This window comes from Dipodomys merriami, unplaced genomic scaffold (genome assembly GCF_024711535.1).
Source record: "Dipodomys merriami isolate MVZ:Mamm:240054 unplaced genomic scaffold, mDipMer1.0.p SCAF_6, whole genome shotgun sequence".
NCBI classification, from domain to species: Eukaryota; Metazoa; Chordata; class Mammalia; order Rodentia; family Heteromyidae; genus Dipodomys; species Dipodomys merriami.
In genome coordinates this window covers 12,239,625-12,261,423 of record NW_027206179.1, presented here as the reverse complement: position 1 = coordinate 12,261,423, position 21,799 = coordinate 12,239,625, and the positions used below count along the sequence as shown (strand labels likewise).

At 54.8% G+C, this 21,799-nt stretch overlaps 1 protein-coding gene across 5 annotated transcripts in view; it reads left to right on the top strand.

The window, feature by feature from the left end:
• Nucleotides 1–21,799, top strand: part of Mcf2l (MCF.2 cell line derived transforming sequence like) — an 87,597-nt gene that overhangs the window by 8,669 nt on the left and 57,129 nt on the right. For 3 of the 5 annotated variants that reach the window (XM_070002591.1, XM_070002590.1, XM_070002592.1), the window contains exon 1: nt 5,391–5,768. The exons of 1 other annotated variant lie outside the window; for it this stretch is intronic. In XM_070002591.1, coding sequence (XP_069858692.1) covers nt 5,636–5,768 — 133 coding nt within the window. In that variant the 5' untranslated portion in view covers nt 5,391–5,635. Of the gene's footprint in view, nt 1–5,388; nt 5,769–21,799 lie in introns of those variants that run through there. One more of the 5 variants, XM_070002588.1, reaches the window with a different exon arrangement.

The window sequence follows — 21,799 nt, the reverse complement described above, 5'->3', positions numbered from 1 at the left end:
GAGAAGTCCCTCTTTAGTTCCCTTGCCCATTTAGTAATTGGTTTGTTGGGTTTGGGAGGGATTAGTTTCTTGAGTTCCCTGTATATACAGGATGTTAACCCCTTGTCTGATATATTGCTGGTAAATATTTTTTCCCAATTAGTTGGTTGTCTTTCTAGCTTGGTTGCGATAGCTTTATCTGTGCAGAAGCTTTTTATTTTAAGGTAATCCCATTTGTCGAGTCTCTCTCCAATTTGTTGTGACCCTGGGACTCTGTTCAGGAAGTTCCTTCCTGTGCCTATTAGTTCAAGTGTCTCTCCTACTCTGTCCTGCAGTAGTTTCAGAGATTCAGGTTTAATGTTAAGGTCTTTAATCCATTTTGAGTTGATGTTGGTGCATGGTGATAGGCTGGGGTCCACTTTTAGTTTTCTGCATGTGGCTACCCAGTTTTCCCAGCACCAGCGGTTGAAGAGGCTGTGTTTCTTCCATTGTATGTCTTTGGCTCCTTTGTCGAATATCAGCTGGCTGTAGGCCTGTGGATTTATTTCTGGATCTTCTATTCTGTTCCATTGGTCTTCGGGTCTGTTTTTGTGCCAGTACCATGCTGTCTTTGTTATTATAGCTCTGTAGTAGAGTTTGAAGTTCGGCATGGATAGCCCTCCCATATTGTCTTTATCCCCTAGAATTGTTTTGGCTATTCTAGGTCTTTTGTTGTTCCATATGAATTTTTGGACTGTTTTCTGTATTTCAGAGATGTACGTCATTGGGATTTTAATAGGAATTGCGTTGAATTTGTATATTAGTTTTGGAAGTATTACCATCTTTACTATATTAAGTCGGCCTATCCAGGAGCATGGGAGGTCTTTCCATTTCCTAGTGTCTTCTGCAATTTCTTTCTTTAACTTTTTATAGTTCTCATTAAATAGTTCTTTTACATCTTTGGTTAGGTTAATTCCTAAATATTTTATTTTTCGGGAGGTTATTGTGAATGGGGTTGCTCCCTTTATTTCCCTCTCTTCCTGTACATTATCAGTGTATAGGAAGGCAACTGATTTTTGTGGGTTTATTTTGTATCCTGCTATTTTGCCAAAGTGATTTATGATTTCTAAGAGTTTGGGGATGGAGTTTTTGGGATCTTGGAGGTATAGTATCATGTCGTCTGCAAAAAGGGATAGTTTAACTTCTTCTTTTCCTATGCGGATCCCTTTAATGTCTTTTTCTTGCCTTATTGCCCTGGCTAAGGGTTCTAGGACTATATTGAAGAGGAGTGGAGACAGTGGGCATCCTTGCCTTGTTCCTGATTTTAGGAGAATTGGTTGTAGCTTTTCCCCATTAAGTATAATATTGGCTATTGGTCTGTCATAAATGGCTTTTATTGTTTTTAGAAATGTTCCTTCTATTCCTATTTTCTCCAGAGCTTTTAGCATGAATGAATGTTGAATTTTGTCAAAGGCCTTTTCTGCATCTGTAGCGATAATCATGTGATTCTTGACCTTGGCTCTGTTGATATGTTGGATTACATTTATTGACTTACGTATGTTAAACCATCCCTGTGTCTCTGGGATGAAGCCTACCTGGTCATAGTGAATTATTTTTTTTATGTGTTTCTGGATTCTGTTAGCTAGAATCTTGTTAAGGATCTTTGCATCTGTGTTCATCAAGGAGATTGGCCTGTAATTCTCCTTTTTGGTTGGGTCTTTGCCTGGTTTGGGGATGAGTGTGATATTGGCTTCGTAGAATGAGTTTGGGATAGCTCCTTCCTTCTCTGTTTCTCTGAAGAGCTTGAGGAGTATGGGTATTAGTTCTTGTTTGAAGGTCTTATAGAATTCTGCTGTGAATCCATCTGGTCCTGGGCTTTTTTTTGTTGGAAGACTTTTGATAGCTTCCTGTATCTCATAGGATATTGGCTTATTTAATTGGTTAACTTCTTCTTTGCTCAGTTTGGGCAACTTGTATTTCTCTAAAAATGCATCCATTTCTCATGCAGCTCTCTTTAAAGAGATTTTGAAGTATCTGCCTGCCGGGTCCCTCCGAGGAGCCTTTGCTCAGATTGCAAAGATTCACAAGTACTGGGGTGGGGAGAGAGGGGGCATCTAAATCTAGGGAAGAGTCACTGAAGAAAGCTGAAGATACAAAGCTAGAAAATACAAACGTGCTGATTGTTCTTGGTGAGTTATGAGATGAGCCAGTTCTTCTGAATCTAAATTGCACATGCTCTGGGTTTTCTGTTGCTCATGTATTAATGCTGGATCCCAAAACATAAAACCTAGATTCTCAGTTGAAAGGAAGACACCCCTGGGCTACTTTACTCTGGCATTGCATTTCCTGAACGTGGCTGGGCAGGGCGGGGAGACGGGGAGGCCATCACTGGGAGGCTGCACCATCCTTGCAGATGGTGGTCAGAGCTGGGAGTCGGACCTGGGCTCTCCCATGCCAGAACAGCACGCTTCCCCTGAGCTGCAGCCAAGCCTTGCGCTCTGCACCTGGGTGGACGTTGCCGCTGCTGGACTTGGGCAAAATCTCTGAACATCGTTGTAGTGATTGGTCAGCATGATGTAGCTGTTGCTTACAAAGCCAGGAGGAGTGATTAAAAGGCTTGCGTCGAAGGTGGCAGGTTGCACACTGTGCAGGTCTCGTGTCCACCTTGGGCCCCTCCTGGTTTGTTCCTGGGTTCCTCATAGACCACCTCCATCGCAGGCCCAGCCCCCTCTCTCTGTGGGAAGGAAGAGGTTGGCATCAAAGCTGACAGAAAGCCTCTGAGCACAGCTCCCTGTGTACACCGCGCAAGTGGAAAGTGACCGGCAGTGGGGGGCACGCAGCGGCCACGTGCTCAGCCATGACTTGCTTCCCTGCCAGGTGGTGAGGTGGGGACTGGCTCCGGAGCAGCCCTGGCCAGAGCTGACCCGAGCTGAGGACTTGGCCGAGGGCCAACCTGGCCCTCCCTGGCCTTCTTGGCCAGTGTGTTGGCCAGAGCCAGGCTGGACCTTCCTGGCTGGGATGGGGCAGGAGGACATGGGGGAGGGGCTGTGGGGCCTCTCACTTGGAACCTGTGCAGTGGGGGTCCCGGGGCCCTGGGGGGTGGTGGGGCAGGCCAGTGGGCAGCATGGAGCCCAGGAGAGAAGCTGCTGTCTTTGCAGGGCTCTCAGGCCCTGGCCTGGGGCGCCTTGGATGCTGGGACTGTGTGTGCGGCTTGGAGATGCACCCAGCTCCATGTGTGTCTAGTGCGGCTTGCGCTTTTCTGTACAGAGCCCTTCCCAAGGCAGGGAGCCTTGTCTGACACCAGGTTACGGCTTGCTGGGGCTTCAGTTCCCCTACCCGGTCCCCAGCCTGCATCTGACTCCATCAGATTAAGGAAAGCAGGACGCTGAGGTTGTAATAAAGTTTATACTGTGACTTTCTTCATGGTAGCTAGAGGCCACCCCATCAAACACTCGGTTTCAGAAAAGCCGATCTTCCCCAGCGTCCTCCCTTCATTTAAGTGCCCGCCCTGTGGAGACACTCAGACCTCCGAGTGTTTGTCTGTTCTCACCGGAGCTGTCTAGGGCAGGGCGGAAATGGCCACTGCCGGACACAGGAGAGGAAACGAGCAGATTGAGAGTGAGGGTTCTTGAAAAAAGCTTTGGGCAGTAACGTGCTGAAACACGTTGAGTTCTATGGAGAGAATTGACCTAACCTTGGCCCTTGGAGGCCCTTGACCTGCACACTGCCCAGTGCATGGCCTCTGGCTGGCCTGCTCAGGGAGAGGGGTTGGGGCTGGTCCCAGAGCCAGGCCTGGCCACATTCCCGTGGCTGCATCTGCGGAGACCCATAGATGTAGAAGCGAGCACGTAGGACTCAATCCAGGATGTGGGAAGAGGCGTGGGTCTGGGAGCACCTACATCCATGGCCATCTGTGTCCCCTGAGTGTAGCGACTCAGTCGTGCACTTGCTTCTGTCTGGACACACAGGTGTGGGTGCAGAGGAGGCTCCCACGGGGAGGCGGACCTTACAGGGTGGCCTGGCCTCCACTTTGGTCAAGGACATCCCTTTGGCTTCTGAGTGGCTGGGCAGCCCAGGTGTCTCTCTGGGCTCTTCTGGGCTTTCTTAGCAGGATGCACAAAGAGGCCAGGCTGGGGTAGTAGTCTTCCGGACCACCATGCTGCCTCTGCAGGAAGCAGCTCCTGTGGATGTGCAGGGTAGGAGAGGGTGTGGGGCATCTGCCCTTCCAGCTGGAGCTGAACTCTGGCCTGGGTACTGTCCCTGAGCTCTTCAGCTCAAGGCTAGCGCTCTACCACTTGAGCCACAGTGCCATTCTAGGCCTTTTCTACTTAACGTGGTGCCGAGAATCGAACCCAGGGCCTTGTGCATGCAAGACAAGCACTGTACCACTGAGCCATGTGTCCAGCCCCTCGGAGGACATTCTAGATAGCAGCCCTGTTCCTCTGCACGGCTGCAGTGTGCACCTTGCAGTGGGCACTTCCTGCCCCTCATTCCCTGGGCTGTTGCAAGAAGATGAAAGGGGCAGGTCCTGGGAGGAGGCCATTCTGAGCATCAGAGGCCAGGTGTACACGTGGGTTCCTGCAGAGCAAGTGTGTGTGCCCGTGTGCGCCAGCCACTGCGAAGGGCAGCAAGGTGCCCGGAGAGGGGTATCTTCCAGAAGCCCTCCCGTTCATGGCCCCCGTTCAGTGTCCCCTACTACGCCTGGACATAGGAAAATAATGGTATGACAAGGACAGTGCTTCAGCCCTGGGCACCTTTGCAGTATCCTTATTAAAACGGAGCCGAGCCAGTGGCTCACACCTGCCATCCTGGGTACTCAGGAGGCTGAGAGCCAGAGGACTACTGTTTGAAGTCAACATGGGCAGAAAAGGCCACTAGACTCCATCTCTAAAAATAACCAGCAAAAAGCAGGGCTAGAGATGTGGCTCAGGTGCTCAAACACCAGAGGAGCAAGCAAGCAGGCCGAGCAAGTGTGAGGCCCCTAGTTCAAACCCCAATATTACCAAACAAAAACAGACCAAAACCAAACCCACCAGTGCTAAAATAGAGCGCCACAGCAGTGCCTGAGCCCGTGGGCAGCCCTCACTGGGGCCTGGCACTGCCCTGGCGTGGGATGGCCAGCCCCTTGGAAAGTGTCCTTGCAGGGCCAGCTCCTTGTGCTTCCTCCCCCCGACCCCTCCCCTGGCTGGCTGCAGAACTTCCCAGTTTGTTTCAAAAAGCCGGCAGCCGTCCCTCCCTTCCTCTCAGGCCTCTGGTTGTTTGTTTGAACTTGAGACTTCCTGAGGTGGGGAAGGTGTTTTGGCCTGAGCAGCTCCCAGCACTTTGTCCCGCCAGCCGTGCTAGGAAGGAAGCCCCAGCACGGACACACGGATGGGTGGGTGCGGCCGTCCCCACTCTGCCCGCCTCCAGCGGCACCACGGCACCATTTCCCCCCGTGCTCTGGAGCAGGCGCTGGCCCAGGGTTTGCAGGCTGGAGGCCGGGAGGGCTGTTTGTCCCTCTTTCTTTTGCTTTGCGACACGGTGAGAACCAAGGTCACCAGGACATCGGTTCTCGTGACTCATAGTGCCCAGGTGCCTCCTGTAGGCCCTGGCACACGCACGGCTTCCCAGCTCCCAGTGTGCCTGCGGGGGTGTTCACCGCCGGCCTCACGCGTGACCTGGGCTGGAGATTGACCCAATGTCGGAGCAGGGTCTGTCCAGGGGGCCCACCCGGCGGCTCCGGGCAGAGAAGGTTATGTCCAGGGGGCCCGCCCGGCGGCTCTGGTCACTGCCGAGGAGACGCAGAGGAGTCCCAGGGCGGGGAAAGCCGGGTGAGTCTGGAGATGGGGACGGTGTTGGCATCCTAGTACGCGGGCCTCTCTCGATAGTGTGTCTTCTACTATCAGACACAGCTTCAGGAAACTTGCAGGAGTCTGAACTGTGGACAGGTGGCCTACTGGGCATCTTCATTCGCCCCACACAGGCTGAGTCTGGCTTTGTCTGCTTTTTTCCTGGTTGGCATCTGTCCCCGGCTGGCTGGAGGCCCTGGCTGGACTGCTGCTTGCTACGAGTGCCAGTGGTCAGGAAGAGGACGCAGCCAGGCCTGTTTTCTGGAGGCATCCTCTCCGGCACCTTCTCCGATGGGCAAGTTAGGTGGGTAGGTGGCCCGGGGCTGCTGGTCACCTTAGCGTCCGAAGCATGGGCACTGCAGCGTGTTCAAATGGACAGTGCAGTGTTAATCCTTACAGCTCTCAGAATAATATTTCACACATTAACTTCCCAAGGAGCCAGCAGGGTGTTCCAGGAGGGTGAGCGGGACACAAGTCCGTTGTTGACTAACGTTCTGGCAGGAACCTGTGCCTGTCTCCCATCTAGAGATTTGGAACCTGCACTGTAAAGAATTTGGGGCTGCTTCAGCTTCAGGTTTGTGTGTGGCATTGTTAGGGTACTTGTGTGTGGCATTGTTCCCTGGGTACTTGAGAAACAAAGAGACAGTGTGCCAGCCCTAGGCCCTTTGCATCTGCTCCTCATGGTAGTTTGCGGGTGTTTTCAGCTCTACACGGACACCCTACTGTTTAGGTGGGTCAAGGTTTGCCTCAGGGTGGATGGTCAGCAGGTAGTCAGTGCCCAAGCAGAGCAGAGTGGATGTCCAGACCTAGCAGAGCTGGCCACAGCAGGCTGGGCGGCTGGCGGTTTGGTGTGCAGTGTGTGTGCAGATCGCCTAGGCAGTGATGCCCTCTGGGATGGCATCCCCACTGGAGGCTGCAGACGTGACAGACATGACAGTTGTTTAAAAGCAGTTGATACTTCAGGGACAAGGAGTCTGCACAGTAGCTCCTTGCTGTCTGTGTCTGGTGAGAAGTGAAGTCTGGGCTTGAGCTGGTGTACCATCCCCATGTGACAGTGCACAGATGAACAGGGGACACTGCAGAGAGTGGCGGGCGAGGATGGGATCCTGGGAATATGAGGACCGGCAGGGCAGGGCTCCCAGAGGGACAGGCTTCTAGTCAGATGGCCCCAGAGCCACTGCAGCAGGCAGGCTGTGTGCTCCACAGAAGCGGAGCGGGCCCAGGGCCAGAGTTGGCAGCCTGAGCACATGGCTGACACTCGGGAGGTGGGGATTTGGGGGAGTAGGCTGGGGGTGTGTGTGAACTCTTCTAGTGCTGTGTGTTCGGGGAGGGGCTGTTCCACTGCCTTTGTCCTGGATCATTTTCAGTTGTCTGTGAGTCATAAGAGATAGAAACACCTCCAAGCTGAAAGATGTAAATGGCCTCAGCAGGAGCGGAGCCCTGGGCTTGGCCTCCCAGAAGAGCCTCACTCACCGCAGGCCAAAGGCCTCCTCTGGAGGGGCCCTGCCCTCCCCCAGCCCACAGAGGTGGAGCCCACACTTCGTTCCTGGAACCTGCTGTGCTTGGTGCTGCTGGGGAGGGGGGCGGGGAGGGGGTGAGGAGGTGGGGGTACAGTGCCAGGACAGTCATCAGGAGGCTGCGGCCTCTACTGTAGCACCATTACCACACATACATGGTGGGCAGGATGCTGTGCATGGGAGCACCTGGTCGCTGGTGACACCTTGTGGCCACCTCCCCTCCTGCTCCTTAGTTCAGTCTTAGAGCTAGTGTTGCAGGAATGACAGGTGAAAAATGGTTGACATGTGGGTGTCACTAATTTTGTGCCCGGACTGGCCTCTAACCTCAATCCTTGTATGTGTGCAAACCACCATACTTGGTCTTCAAAGTAGCTTTAAATGTGCACATGCATCTGGAAAATGGTGCTGATGTGGCCTCTGTGACATGTGGTCCTGCAGTCAGTCAGATGGTCCTGCAGTCAGATGGTCCTGCAGTCAGTCAGATGGTCCTGCTGTCAGTCAGATGGTCCTGCTGTCAGTCAGATGGTTCTGCAGTCAGTCAGATGGTCCTGCGGTCAGTCAGATGGTCTTGCAGTCAGTCAGATGGTCCTGCAGTCAGATGGTCCTGCAGTCAGTCAGATGGTCCTGCTGTCAGCCAGATGATCCTGCTGTCAGTCAGATGGTCCTGTGGTCAGTCAGATGGTCCTGCAGTCAGATGGCCCTGTAGTCAGTCAGATGGTCCTGCAGTCAGATGGCCCTGTAGTCAGTCAGATGGTCCTGTAGTCAGTCAGTCAGTCAGATGGTCCTGCAGTCAGTCAGATGGTCCTGTGGTCAGCCACATGGTCCTGCAGTCAGTCAGATGGTCCTGCAGTCAGTCAGAGGGTCCTGCAGTCAGTCAGATGGTTCTGTGGTCAGTCAGATGGTCCTGCAGTCAGATAGTCTGGCAGTCAGTCTAATGGTCCTGTGGTCAGTCAGATGGTCCTGCAGTCAGTCAGATGGTCCTGCAGTCAGATAGTCCTGCAGTCAGTCAGATGGTCCTGCAGTCAGATGGTCCTGTGGTCAGTCAGATGGTCATGCAGTCAGTCAGATGGTCCTGCAGTCAGTCAGATGGTCTTTTGGTCAGTCAGATCATCCTGCGGTCAGTCAGACCATCCTGCAGTATGGACTTACATTCACAGACTTGGTTTTCATTTCTTCAGAAGCTCCAATAGACAGAAAGGCAGCTTTCAGCTTGGCTGTTGCTGTTCTCTGTAATACTTTAGAACCAGCCAGCAGGTGCGGGTGAGGATGGGAAGGCAGCAGCAGCTTGCTGTGATTCACAGTTTTGTTGTTTGTTTGTTTGTTTTTAATCTCAGGGAAGTTGGAGTGAAAGGCATTTTCTCACTGCACCCCTTGGGCTTGTGTGTGAGAAGGGGTTTCATGGTCTGGAGAAATCTAGTGGTTGTTACCATGTGGACATTTTGGGCAGCCTGGTCAAAATCAGTTTCTGGCTCCCATTTCTCCAGGTCACTTGAGGGCCTCTGTACAGGCAGAGAAAAACGCCAGGCCAGGGGCCTGTCCCCAGCCGTGTCCCACTTCTCTGTCCCGTCCCCTGTCCCACGTCCCATCCCCTGTCCTGTCCCCAGCCATGTGTCTGTGTCTCAGGCTGCAGAGAACAGCTTGATTCATCCTTCCCCTGAAGTTGCTCACAGGCCCCGCCAGGCGTGTGTAAATAAATACGCAGGGTGGAGCGAGGGGAAGTTAGCCGGGAGCAATTACCCTTCGAGCTGCATCCTGGTTAATGGTGAAATGAAAGCCAGGCAAGCAGAGCTGCACCTCACAGCGAGCGCCTGGAGCAGGACAGCGCTCATGGCCCACGGACAGTCTGTGCAAATTTCCGTGGCAGAAATGAAAAGCTACTATATCTACTCAGAGTGGTGCTCCTGGCTGCGCTCTGTGGCTGAGGGTGAGTGCCCATGGGGCCACGGGCTGTGGTGGGGGCCCTGCAGTGTGGACACAAGGAGAGGAGGAGAGACAGGGTCCCTTCTGGGCTGACCAGATGCAGCCATCTGAGCTGACTGGACAGAAGATGGCGTGTGGAGGGCACGGCCATGCACCTGCAGAGCCCCCAGTGGCTCGGGCTTTGAGGCCTGGCCCAGGGTGGCCTGTCTGCCCGCCCCCACCATGGCCCAGGGTCCCCTGTCTGTGCGGCTCTGCCCCCCCCCAAGGCCCAGGGTGGCCTGTCTGTACAGTTCTGCCCACCCCACCCCCCATATGGCCCAGGGTGCCCTATCTGTGCGGCTCTGGCCCTCTCCTCCCTCCCCACCCCCCGCCAAGGCCCAGAGTGGCCTGTCTGTGCAGCCCTGCTACCCCCATGTGGCCCAGGGTGCCCTGTCTGTGCGGCTCTGGCCCCCCCCCCCGCCAAGGCCCAGAGTGGCCTGTCTGTGCAGCCCTGCTACCCCCATGTCACCCCTCATGAAGCCACTATATGGCACTTTCTGCTGAGTCTGCCTTCTCCCTGTTTCTCATGAAAGGCCCAGCTTCCTCTCCTGGTTCCTAGGGACCACTGTCCACGTGGTGGTGAGGCCCGCAGAAGTGCTGCCTCAGACCGCAGCCAGGCTGCTGCCTCCCACGAGGCTGGAAGAAAGGCTGAGCCAGAGGCCAAATAGGGAACTGAAATCACCTTCTGTGGCCTGTGGCCCAGCAGACCAGGTCCTGGCATTCACAATCTTAGCCCCCCCATCTAGAGAGAGCAAGGGGCCCGGGAGGGACCTGTAGCAGGTGAGGCACCCAGAGCACGTCCATGGGCACGTCCACATGTTCGCACATGGGCAGATGGACTTCCCTCTGCCTCCTCAGCACTGAGCTTGGTGTTTTTACTTGAGGGAGCTGAGGAGACTAAGCTAACTTGTTCATCAGAGCCTCTGTGGGGAAGGGAAGGTCCTAGACCCTCTGCTTCCTGTCTGTGCACTAGTGTCCCTGCCCTGGGCCAGGCAGGGCTGGGGCAGGCAGGGCTGGGGCAGGCGAAGTGGGACATGATGACATCTAGCCACATCATTGCTGTACAAGTCGTGTTGCACACTGAGCCCACCCTGGAGAGAGCGTACCCTTACTCAGCTGATAAGTTGAACAGGGCTGCGGTCAAGACTGCTCTGAGGAGAGAGCTGGAGTCTAGAGGAAATCTGAGGGGTGGTCAGGGAGGTAGACGTCACTCTATGGACACGGGCAGCCATCCTGGCTCTGAGGCCCTCCTTTCAGCTCAGTGTCTGGGGCTCAGCTGCCCCTCAGGGCTGTTGATGTTTCTACTCTGCCCCCTGTGTTTTTTCTAATGTGATGTGATGAGCCTAGGTGAAGCATCCTCTGCACTGGGAAAGATCTCAGAGTACTCGGGGGAGGGATGGAGTACAGTGGGCTGGCAGCTGGGCTGGGTGGGCTGGTCCTCTTCCTCCTAGCCTGGTGGGGGGGAGGGGGTGTGTGGATCTCCTACGTGGCTCTGTGTGTGTGTGTGTGTGTGTGTGTGTGTGTGTGTGTGTGTGTGGCGCACGCGTGCTCACTAACCCCCAGCTGGCTCTGCTTTCTTGCTCCTGGGCTATATGAGTTCAGTGGTTTCTTTTGACTGTGTCAGCCACGACATCTTGTAGAGCTGTGGCGCTGTCTCCGTCATGACACCAGTGTGAGCCAGTGAACCCCGTGTGTGTGTGGCCCCGGGGGTGTGGAGGGGAACCTGCTGTGTGGTGTTCTCCTGGAGTCTAGGGCAATAGACTGCATCTCCTGGGAAATCTGCATCTCTATGGTAGAGAACTGAGTAATAAAACCAGCACCAAGGCTTGTCCTGCACATGGTACCTCCCCGGAGAAAAATGAAGACATTTCTCCAGACACTTGAGGTGGGGAGGGACCAGCTGACTACATGTGGCTCCACTTGGGGGGGGCACCTCTCTTTCCACAGTTGCCTAAACATCATCCCAAGTACTCCTCTCCAGGTCTTCTGTCTACAGACAGGAGTTTTCAGAAATAGAAACTTTTGTGATCAGGTAAGGATAAATGGACAAGATTCTAAAGGCCTAGTCCTTCCCCTCATTCATTCATTCATTCATTCATTCATTCATTCAACTCACCCGGGAAGCAGGCACTGAATGCCTGCTGTAGGCCAGGCCCTGTGGAGATACTGGAGAATAGGAACTCTCTTTGTGTGACTGGTGCTCACACCTGTAATCCTAGCTACTCAGGAGCTTAGAAAAGGAGGGTGGCAGTGCCAGGCCACCCAGGCAGAGAAGGTCATAAGACCTGTTCTTCACCCCTGGTTGCGGGCTGCAGCGCTACACCCTGTCCTCCCAGGCTACAATGGAGGCTGAGACTTAGGGGGCCAGCATGCCAGGCCGGCCTAGACAGAAGTCTGTGATACCGTCTCCACAGAGGAAGGCTGGGAGCGGCTTGCGCCTGTGATCTCCGCGTTGGCCTGAAGCGGAGGTGAACTCTGACGAGGGTCTTGCTCACATGAGACGTGAGACGCTATCCTGAGAGCAGCCTGTGAAAAACAAGGCTGGAGGCATGTCTCCGTGGAGTGTGTCAGCCTAGCTCGTGTGCACCCTCAAAATCAGTTCATGTTCTTATGGAAAATCACACCGTCTGTTGAGCCACCTGAAGCGGAGTAAAGGCTGAAGGCCGAGCTGGGCTGCCACAGGCCAGCTCCTTTCTTCCCCAGCCCTGCCTGGCAGGCATGGGCAGGAAACAAAGTCTGTTCCCGGACACAGGAGCTCCCTGCTGGTGCTGGACCCCGCCCTGCACCTGGCCCGTAAAAGAGCAGCTACCCTTCCACGTGCTGAGGACTGTATCCCGGCTCTGAGGACATAGCTCTTCCACCACACCCTGCCCTGCCAGCTTGCTTCAGGCCAGCCCTGCTCACCTCCATTGACCTGACCCCTGCCGGGGATTCCTACCCCCATTGGAGGATCCCTCTGAGCACAGGCTCCTCCTTGCAGGCATGCTCTCTGAGGATGTCACTCAGGCAGCAGGTTTTATAAAGCATGATTTGGTTGGAATGCTGGGAAATCTCAGAAGTGATAAGCAGCACAGCCAGTATGGTGCAACAGCACTCTCCTGTAATACCGGCATTCAAGAAGGCTGCAAAGCAGAAGGAAGATGGTGTATCCCAGGCAAGCCTGGGCTTTCTTAGCAAGTCCCTGTCTTAAAGAAATTAATCACTCCCCAAATTCTTCAAGACCATGAGTGGGTTAGGGGGATGCTGAGCACTGGACAAAATCTGTGCTTCCATCGATCCTGCTTTTTACCACTTATGACCAGTGGGCTGGCCTTCCTGCCCACAAATCATGCCACAGTAGGCTAGCCTTCACACCCAGGTCTCACACACGCAGTGGGCTGACCTTCACACCCAGGTCACTGACCTTCACACCCAGGTCACACATGCAGTGGGCTGGCCTTCACACCCAGGCCACACATGAAGTGGGCTTGCTTCACACAAGGACACACACACATACACACACACACAGTGGGCTGGCCTTCATACCCAGGTCACACATGCAGTAGGCTGGCCTTCACACCCAGGTCTTTCACATACAATGGGCTGACCTTCAGACCTAGGTCACATACGTAGTATCTGGCCTTCACACCCAGGTCACACATATAGTAGCTGGCCTTCACACCCAAGTCTCACATATACAGTGGGCTGGCCTTCACACCCAGGTCACATACATACAGTGGGCTGGCCTTCACACCCAGGTCACACATGCAGTGGGCTGGCCACACCCAGGCCACAAATGAAGTGGGCTTGCTTCACACTAGGACACACACACACACACACATACACACACAGTGGGCTGGCCTTCACACCCAGGCCTCAGGCCTCACACACACAGTGGGCTGACCTTCACACCCAGATCTTTCTTGTCTGAGGTCCTGGGAATCACAGAAGCCACTTTCTGCGCATGGGGGTGTGGCTTGCTCTGGTCTCCAAGCATCCCCTCCCCCCCCATCAGCAGACCCTTCAGGTGTCTCTGGGACCGGCTGTTTCTTTACTTGAGGAGAGTGGCTTTCTATCGGTGGACATTGAGCACTGTCTATTCAAGGCCTAGACTGCACTGTGCAGTCAAATCTGAGCCTAAAACTTACCTGTGAGTACAGGCATGCAGGGGCAGCCCTCAGCCTGAGCCAGTCAGGCTACTGGCTGGGAGTCTACAGTAATACCCTCCTCATCAAGCCCTGCTCCCTGGAGATTGGGTGCCTGCCTGAACCATGGGGAGCAGAAGGTGGGACTGGCTGGCTGAGCCCACAGGACGGGGACGGGGAAGCTTTCTCGGATCCCATTCTTCACCAAACTGGTTTTAACATTCTACTTAGGGCATGGCCCTTGCTTTTCCCTCCCCCTCGTCTCTCAGTGACTTTGTAGTTAGTCCATGGTGCGTGGCTGCACTGGGACTTCAGTGTTCGAAGGCAGACATCAGTAGAAGGTCAGAAACATGAGAAGCCTCACTCTAGCTCTGGTTTGCAAAGCACTGATGAGTGAGTTGTGCTTGAGCTCTGAACAAGATAAAAGAATCTCAACATTTGTGTGTATCTCACATGGCTGCCCGCAGAGATAACGAGATCAAGTCCTCACTTCCTGCAGTAGCCTGGCCTTTACCAAGCTCGGGCCAGGCACCCAGCTGTTCACCTCTGCAGACCACAGAAGATGCCTAGGAGGAGGCAAGGGAGGCTGGCTGTCCAGGAGCTCACAGGACACTCTGGGCGATGGTGGCTGGTATGGCTCGTTCTGATCTTGAGGGAGGGGTGGCTGGGTTTGGGACGGGAGACACCCAAAAAAAGCATGTCACATGCTAGTGTAGATGCAGAGCTGAAATGCAGGAGTTGCCTACCGCAGACAGCAGGTACTGACCAACAGTGAGTGCCCACTGACAGACAGCAGGTATCCACTGACAGCTGGTGTCCACTGACAGTGGGGTCAGGCTGACTGGGAGCTATGCTAGTAGTCAGGGGGCTTCAATTTCAGTCCAGGAACTTGACTCAACCACAGAGACCACCATGGAATTGTAGGCAGAGATGGGACATGAAACCTCTCTCACCAAAGAAATGTGGGAACTGTGGTCTCCCGTGGGACCTGCTGGATCCCTCAGTCCCAGCAGCAGGTCCCATGATCCAGACCTTTGGAGCTCGAGGGGTAGAGCACCAGCCTTCGTACTGCGTGCGTGTAGCGTGTGACACGAAGGCTGCAAGCAAGACATCTGGGAGCCCAGACTGAGGGCAACGAGGACCGTGCTAAAGGCTGAGTCACATCCGTGAAGAAAAGATGGAATTTCAGCGTGCGGCAGTGAAATATAAACTTTGGGGTGCGGGATAAAACAAGAATCCCAACCTCAGATCAGTCAACCAGAGGGACTATGGTGAGTCTGAGGGATGCGGTATGCCACCCAGAAAGTCATGCCAAGGTGGAGACTGGTGTATGCCCTGGGAGCCAGCGAGGAGCCGAGGGAGATGGGTCCAGGCAAGAAAGGGGCCACAGATACACAGCACCTGCTTGACACCTTACTCCTAGGGCCAGGGCAGGTGGTTCCAGACCATTTTTCTTGATTAAAAAAAAAAAGTGTATGAAGCTGCGCACTGGGCGCTCACACCAGGCTGCTGACCCACGGCCGGGCTGTGTGGGCCTCCTGACAGGCTACCATGCCTTTGTGGCAAATGTGTCATGATCGGAACCTTTCAGCCTTTCAGCTTCGTGACCAGTTTGAAGAAGTGAGTCAGCTTGTCCAAAGGGAATTTAAGGATTTTTGATACTTAAAAAGTGTTTTCTCGCCCCCCACACATTTGTTACAAGTGCAGCTAACAGAGTTACACAAGAAGCATTTCCCCTCTGAGCAGCCACACAGCTGTACCAGAGTCTGAGCATGGTGAACAGCCCTGCCCAGAAAGTGCACCTGACACCTGGGTGTCACTGTCCCACGCCCCTGTTCTCAAGCACTGTGTGTGTGTGTGTGTGTGTGTGTGTGTGTGTGTGTGCCTGCCTGCCTGTGTGTGTTGTGCGTGTGTGTTTGTGTATGTGTGAGCACACCAGTACTAGGCCTTGAACTCAGGTCCTGGGTGCTGGCTGTCCATTAGCTTTTTTCACTCAAGGCTGGTGCTCTCCCACTTGAGCCAAAGCTCCACTTCTGGCTTTGTTTTGTTTTCTTGGTGACTAGTAGAAACAAGAGTTTCATAGACTTTCCTGCCTGGGATGGCTTCAAAACACCATGGGGAACTCTGACATACACGGGATCTAGGACATGCATGGGAACTAGGACCGGGTTACAGTATCCCATGCAGCTCACAGAAATCTCATGGAGGTGTTTCATGGCATGCAAGACTTGAGTGTGCACCTCTTCCCTCTGCCTCCCCTGCATCTGCCCCAAGCATCTCTCCTCTAGATGCAGGTCTGAGGGCTGGGGCAGCTGACAGGGCCCAAGTCTGGGCAGAGCCCAGAGCTTCCTGGAATCCCAGGCTGCCTCCTTCCTTCTGCCACCCCCTCGAAACTCAAGCACAAACCTTAGACACACCTTGGCACCAGCTGAGGTTCAGGTGTGGCCAGGCAGCCATGCAGGGCCGGCCCCCGCAGGCTGCTCACAGAGGCGGTAGCATCCTCTTGGCCTGTGCTTCTCAGTGGGAGAGATCCAGACAGAGCAGCTTCCCAGCGCCAAGTCTGAGTTGGAACCCAGGATCCGCAGGTGGGCCCCAAGCCCCAGACCTGCAGGGTCAAGCGAGCCCTGGGCTTCCACCCACGGTGCCGAGTCCAGAGCCGCAGTGGCTGCTTGAGCGTCCAGACTTGTGATGTGTGGGCTGTGTGGGCAAGTGGAGGTCCCCAATGCCTGGCAGAGACATTTTGCCTGAGATAGGACCCCTGTTGGGGCCCCTCTGACTGCTGTCCCAACCCTGTCCTTGCGGCCCTGGGCCCTCGTGTGCCAGCAGAGTCCTGGAGCCCCGACGTGTCCACACTCTGGGTCTCCTGCTTCTGTGGCTTTTCGTTGACTTAGGATCCACCTGTGTTTGCTTTGCACATTGTTATCAGCCCACAGCCCACAGCTGCTGGCCCAGGCCGGCCCATTAGGTTAGTGATCAGAGGAGATGGCCACAGCTGCCCGGGGAATTTGGACCCTAGCCCTGTCCATCACACCTAATAGAGCGTTCACCACTGCCTTCCATGGGGGCAGGCCCACCGGACACAGGTTCAAGGCCTTTTCTGAGCATAGGGACACAGAGGATCTGGAGCTGCCTGGCTGTTTTCCTCATAGTTTCCTTGTCACAGTGTCTCCCTGTGTGTCTGATGAGTATTGCAAGGTCTGCTCACAGCCATGGCTCCCTGTGGCCAGGGCCTGGGGTTGAGTTTCATGAGGCCCGAGGTGTATTTGGGCTCAGCCGTAGTGCTGCGGCCTCTCTCTGCTAGTATCCCTGTGTTGTTAGGGGTGTCACTCCTGCCAGCCATTGAACCAGCAGTGAGACGTGGGGCTTAATAGTGATGTAAGCAGTGCTGAGCTGCCTGTTCCCTCCACCCTGTTAATCTCTGTAATCCCAAGGCCTGAGGCTCACCACTGCTGTTGTCACACGCATGAACACCCGGGAAATAGTACACGAAATAGAGTAATGTGAAGTCCCAGAGGCACAACGGGGTAGCGTGGGGGGGGGGAAGGGCAGGCTGCTGGTCAGGTGTGCCTCGGCTGCCACCTTGCTGGCCCAGGCCTTGTGTGGCTTTGCTGGGAGGAACGCTGGCCATCTCCTGACCACCGGGCAGGAGTGCAGGTGTGCACACTCCTCTCGGAGCGCTGCCTCTTCCACATCCAAAATCTCTTCACCTAGGCCACACAGGCCCACAGCCTCGGGGAAGCAGAGCATGATTGAGTTTTCCTGTCTGCAGTTTTTGGTCCAGAGTTCAGACTTTGACCTTGATTGGCCAGCAGTCAGCTGAACCGGTCAGGAGCTGAGTAGAGAATGTTGTTCTTCACTTCACCCAAGCTTTAACTTCAGACATTCTACCAGGTGCAATGTCAGCAAGCGGCAGTTGGGCCTAGAGCCCAGGCAGACCGCCTCCCGCCCCTTCCCTCCCCCCACCTCCCCTCTTTCACGGAGCCTTCCCTGGGGAAGCAGAGAGGACAGGGCAGCATGGTCCCAGCAGGAGTGGCCTGCTGGTTCCATGCTAGGCCTGTGGAGGACAAAGGGTTCGGTCACTCCTGGGGTCACAGGCCCCTACTATGTGCATACTTAGCACCAGGAGGGCACTGGAATTGGTGCATACTTCCATGTACAGGTGGAGAGTGAGAGTCACTGGAGGAGCTAGACCCTAGAGAGAGGACATGGGGGCCTGGGGACAGCCCCCCCCCCAACCAGAGCCCAGCTTCCTTGAGATGGGCCCATCGGGCCTAGGAATAACACTTTTCTTGGACTCAAGCCTGGGCCTGACACCCTCAGGTTCTGAGGCTCAGTTCTGGTCCCCTGACTAGTGACCTCACCTCACCCCAGAGCTTATGAACAGAGGCACAGGGCCCCCATGTGGATCACAGAGCCAAGCCCTGTCCTCCCAGGGCCTCCTGGATCTCGCGTGGTGTTGACTTGTGCTGTGCGGGACAGGCAGGTTCCTGTGTCCTACTAATATACCTCCTGTCCCACATCCTTTACTCCTTGGCTGGCTGACTTGTGAGAACTGTAAGGCCCTGCTCCCAGCTGTAAAAAGGGCTGACTGTGGGACAGATGGTGAAAGGGAAAACACACACACATGCACACATGTGAGTGCACACCCACGCATACGTCCAGAGCGGGTGTCACAGGGAGGTGCAGGCACACACATGTGCACCCATGTGCACACACAGGCCCCCTCAGCGGGTGTCAGGGGAGGCACACGCCATATGGGCAAGCTCCCCTGGGCAGCTCCTGCTGCTGTCCCCTGCAGCTCAGGTCCCTGTGCCCACTCCCTACTCGGCTGCCTTTGTGGATGGGACCTGGCTGAGCCAGGGCCCCTGCAGGGGGGGTCCAGACAGGCAACAGGGGTGCCTGAAGCTGCTGCCAGAGGCTCAGCTGCTGCTAGGCTTTCAAGAGTTAACGTCTGCAGGATCAGGGAGCCTCACCGGCTCTTTAATCAGGGACATCGAATCCGAGTGCCTGGGAGGAGCAGCAGCCGCCTTCAGAGGCCAGTGCTGCAGCAAGCCCAGGAGCAGCCCAGGGAGCAGTCGTGCCTGGGGCAGCCCAGGATGGAGCTTCGCAGCCTTCCTTTGTGTGCCCCAGGTGGGCGTTCCGGGAAACAGGTCCCTGGCCCCTGACAGACAGCCAGGGCTGGTGACATGGTGACGGCATGACGTTGAGCCTCCTCTCCCTCTTGTCCCAGGACATCACGGCCCTGTGGCTCCTGCTGAAGGCCCGTGCAGGTGTGTGGGGTTCCTGGGGTGACTGGGGGCGGGGACCTTTGCGGCTGGCAGAGGTGGGAGGGGCCCTGGGCTGGGCTGGCAAGTAAATGACGGGGTAGAGGCTGGTGTGGGGGATGGTACAGGCAGCTGCGCCTTTGAGGTGGGGGCGCTCCCTGTGGCCCCTGGACCCGCCCCTGTATCTGCTCCTGGAATGGAGTCGCATGTACCTGCGCGGAAGGACGGGAAACGGGGGTGCTCCTCTGCCTCCTTTGTTCAGGATTTCTCCTGTGTGGCCGGCGAACGAGGGAAGGCCGGCCTGGGAGTATTGTCCAGAGCCGGGTGCTTCCTCAGTGGGAGAGCAGTGCTGGTCACCAGCTTTGGGACTAAGAGGACAAGGTTCCTAGGGAAGGGAATGCAGCCACCAGCAAGGAAAAGGAGTACCGGCACACAGAGAGGAAGCAGTCATTGCTAAGAAAGGAAGGAAATGCATTTTGAGGTAATTGGCAATAATTATTTTGCAGAGGCCATTTCTGCCAAGTAATGATGAATAATTCATATTTTCTGTGTATTTTCACGAATGGAACCTCAACTGTCAGTCACAACAAATAAACATAGAAAGTTTGCCACTTTAAAATGAAACAACCGATGTGATAAATGGTGAGTTAAAGGGGCATGCCCGGCCTCCAAGGCTGGGCAAGGGTGGCAAGTTCCAGCAGCATTCAGGCTGCACCGGCCTCCTCTGCCTGGCCAGCTTTGCATTAGTGAGGTCCACAGGACTGCAGAACCAAGGCCCCAGCCCTCCTGGGCTCCATTCCTCCCTCTCTGTCTTCTTCAGTCTCTGTCACTCAGTCTCGAAATCTATGACTTTAAGGTAATCTCCTTGTCTCTCCCTATTTCTCTGCCTGTACCTGTCTCTGTTTTTTCTGTCCGTCTGTCTGTCTGTCTCTCTCACACACACACACACACACACACACACACACACACACACACTGGTGGCTCTGATCAGCTCACCCAGGGACACTAAGGGTGTCCCTGGAGTCACCTGTGCCCTTCTCCAGGGCAGGTCTTTGCCTGTACCTTGGTGAGGCTGGCCTTCTGTCCACACTATTGTTCGTTGCTTTTGTTTGTCTGAGAGGTGTTTGGTGAGTGCTAATGTAATTTCTTGTTTGCGCTGAGATTTTGTGAAGTCTGTAGCTAGTGGGGAAAATGTGCATGTCTGCAATTGGACTTTGAGAGCGGATGGGAATCCTGGGCCTGGGCCTGGCGCCTGGTACTGGGATGGGACAGACCGGCAGAGCACCTTTCCAGAGAGGCAGGCAGCTCACATGAGCTCCAGCAGGAAGGCCAGGCATCTGTTGGGGTCATCATGTTTTTCTGAGCTTTAATGGAATGATTTTTGTTTTCCTGTTAACAAATAATTATTCTAGAACTGGTAAAAAAAAAAAAAAAGGAAAACATCCACCAAAGTCTACCATCAAAAGCTCCTTTTCTAAAGAGCAGTGGATGGTGTACCAGGAACATGTGACATGTGAGTGTGCCCTGTGCATGTGACATGTGCACCATACCCGCACCTGTTCTATAAAAGTCAGCTGACACATAGAGGCCTCAGCAGGATGTGGGGCAGTGTAGGAAGTCCGGGCCTGGTATGGGCTGCAGCTCACCTGGCGGAGGCTTCCTGTGGAGTCGGTGTGCACCTGGGGAATGCAGGCAGGCACCACCCTGGCCTTTCTGGCCAGGTCACAGAGACCGTGCACAGAGACCATGTGTGCTTTACTCACACTAATTTTTGCTGTATCTGCATCCCCAGCATTGAGCTTCTAAACAGGGCAACCCCCTTGGTTGGATTTGCACCATGCTATCTGGTTGGGAGAGTTGCCCGTTGGTTGGATTTGCAGTGTGCCATTGTCTATTGGTGGAGTTGCCCGTTGGTTGGATTTGTGGTGTGTCATTGTTGGTGGAGTTACCCATTGGTTGGATTTGCAGTGTGCCATTGTCTGTTGGTGGAGTTGCCCGTTGGTTGGATTTGCAGTATGCCATCGTCTGTTGGTGGAGTTGTCTGTTGGTGGAGTTGCCCGTTGGTTGGATTTGTGGTGTGTCATTGTCTGTTGGTGGAGTTGCCCATTGGTTGGAATTGTAGTGTGTCATTGTCTGTTGGTGGAGTTGCCCATTGGTTGGATTTGCAGTGTGCCATTGTCTGTTGGTGGAGTTGCCTGTTGGTTGGATTTGTGGTGTGTCATTGTCTGTTGGTGGAGTTGACCGTTGGTTGGATTTGTGGTGTGCCATTGTCTGTTGGTGGAGTTGCCCGTTGGTTGGATTTGCAGTGTGCTATCGTCTGTTGGTGGAGTTGTCTTGGTGGAGTTGCCCCTTGGTTGGATTTGTGGTGTGCCATTGTCTGTTGGTGGAGTTGTCCCTTGGTTGGATTTGCAGTGTGCTATCGTCTGTTGGTGGAGTTGACCCTTGGTTGGATTTGCGGTGTGCCATCATCTGGTTGGTGAGCGTGGCGGTGGAGCTCTTCCCAGCCTCTGCTGGCCACCTGCAGGTTGCTTTCTGGCATGGACAAGTGTCAGGTTCACTGGAATTGGCCTTGTGGCATGACCTCTTGGCTTTTTCTCCCTTGGGCACAAGTCCCAGCAGCACGGGCCTTCTCTCATGACCCTCAGGCCTATGTGGAGGGCCTTACCTGCTGGAGGCTTGGGGGGGGTCAGGCCAGGGACTCCAAATAGTCCCAAACTCTGCCTCCAGCCCTGCTAGGCCCCTGGTCCAGTATACCATGGCCCACCCAGCACTCTGGCTGGAGATGAGGCTCAGGGAAGGGAATCTACCGTATACCATATGCATATGCACACATATGCACACAGAGCACAGGGACCAGCCCTTCCTAATGGGGTGTGTAAGCAGGTAGTGAGGGCAAGAACATACCCAGGGGATGTTGGTCATTGACCGGGCCTGGGACAAAAACAACTTGGACTTTGCCAGAGCTTTTGGGTTGCAGAACGATTTCTGAGAAACACCAGTGCTTGCTTCCTTCCAGTAGCCTGTGCGTGACCTGAGTGGGTGGGTTTGCATTTGTTAAGTAGAATTACTGAATTCGGCAGACTCTGAGGAACCGGGGGCACCCAGCACAAGGAAATGTGAGCCGGTGTGCGAGGCACGGCAGTTTCTGG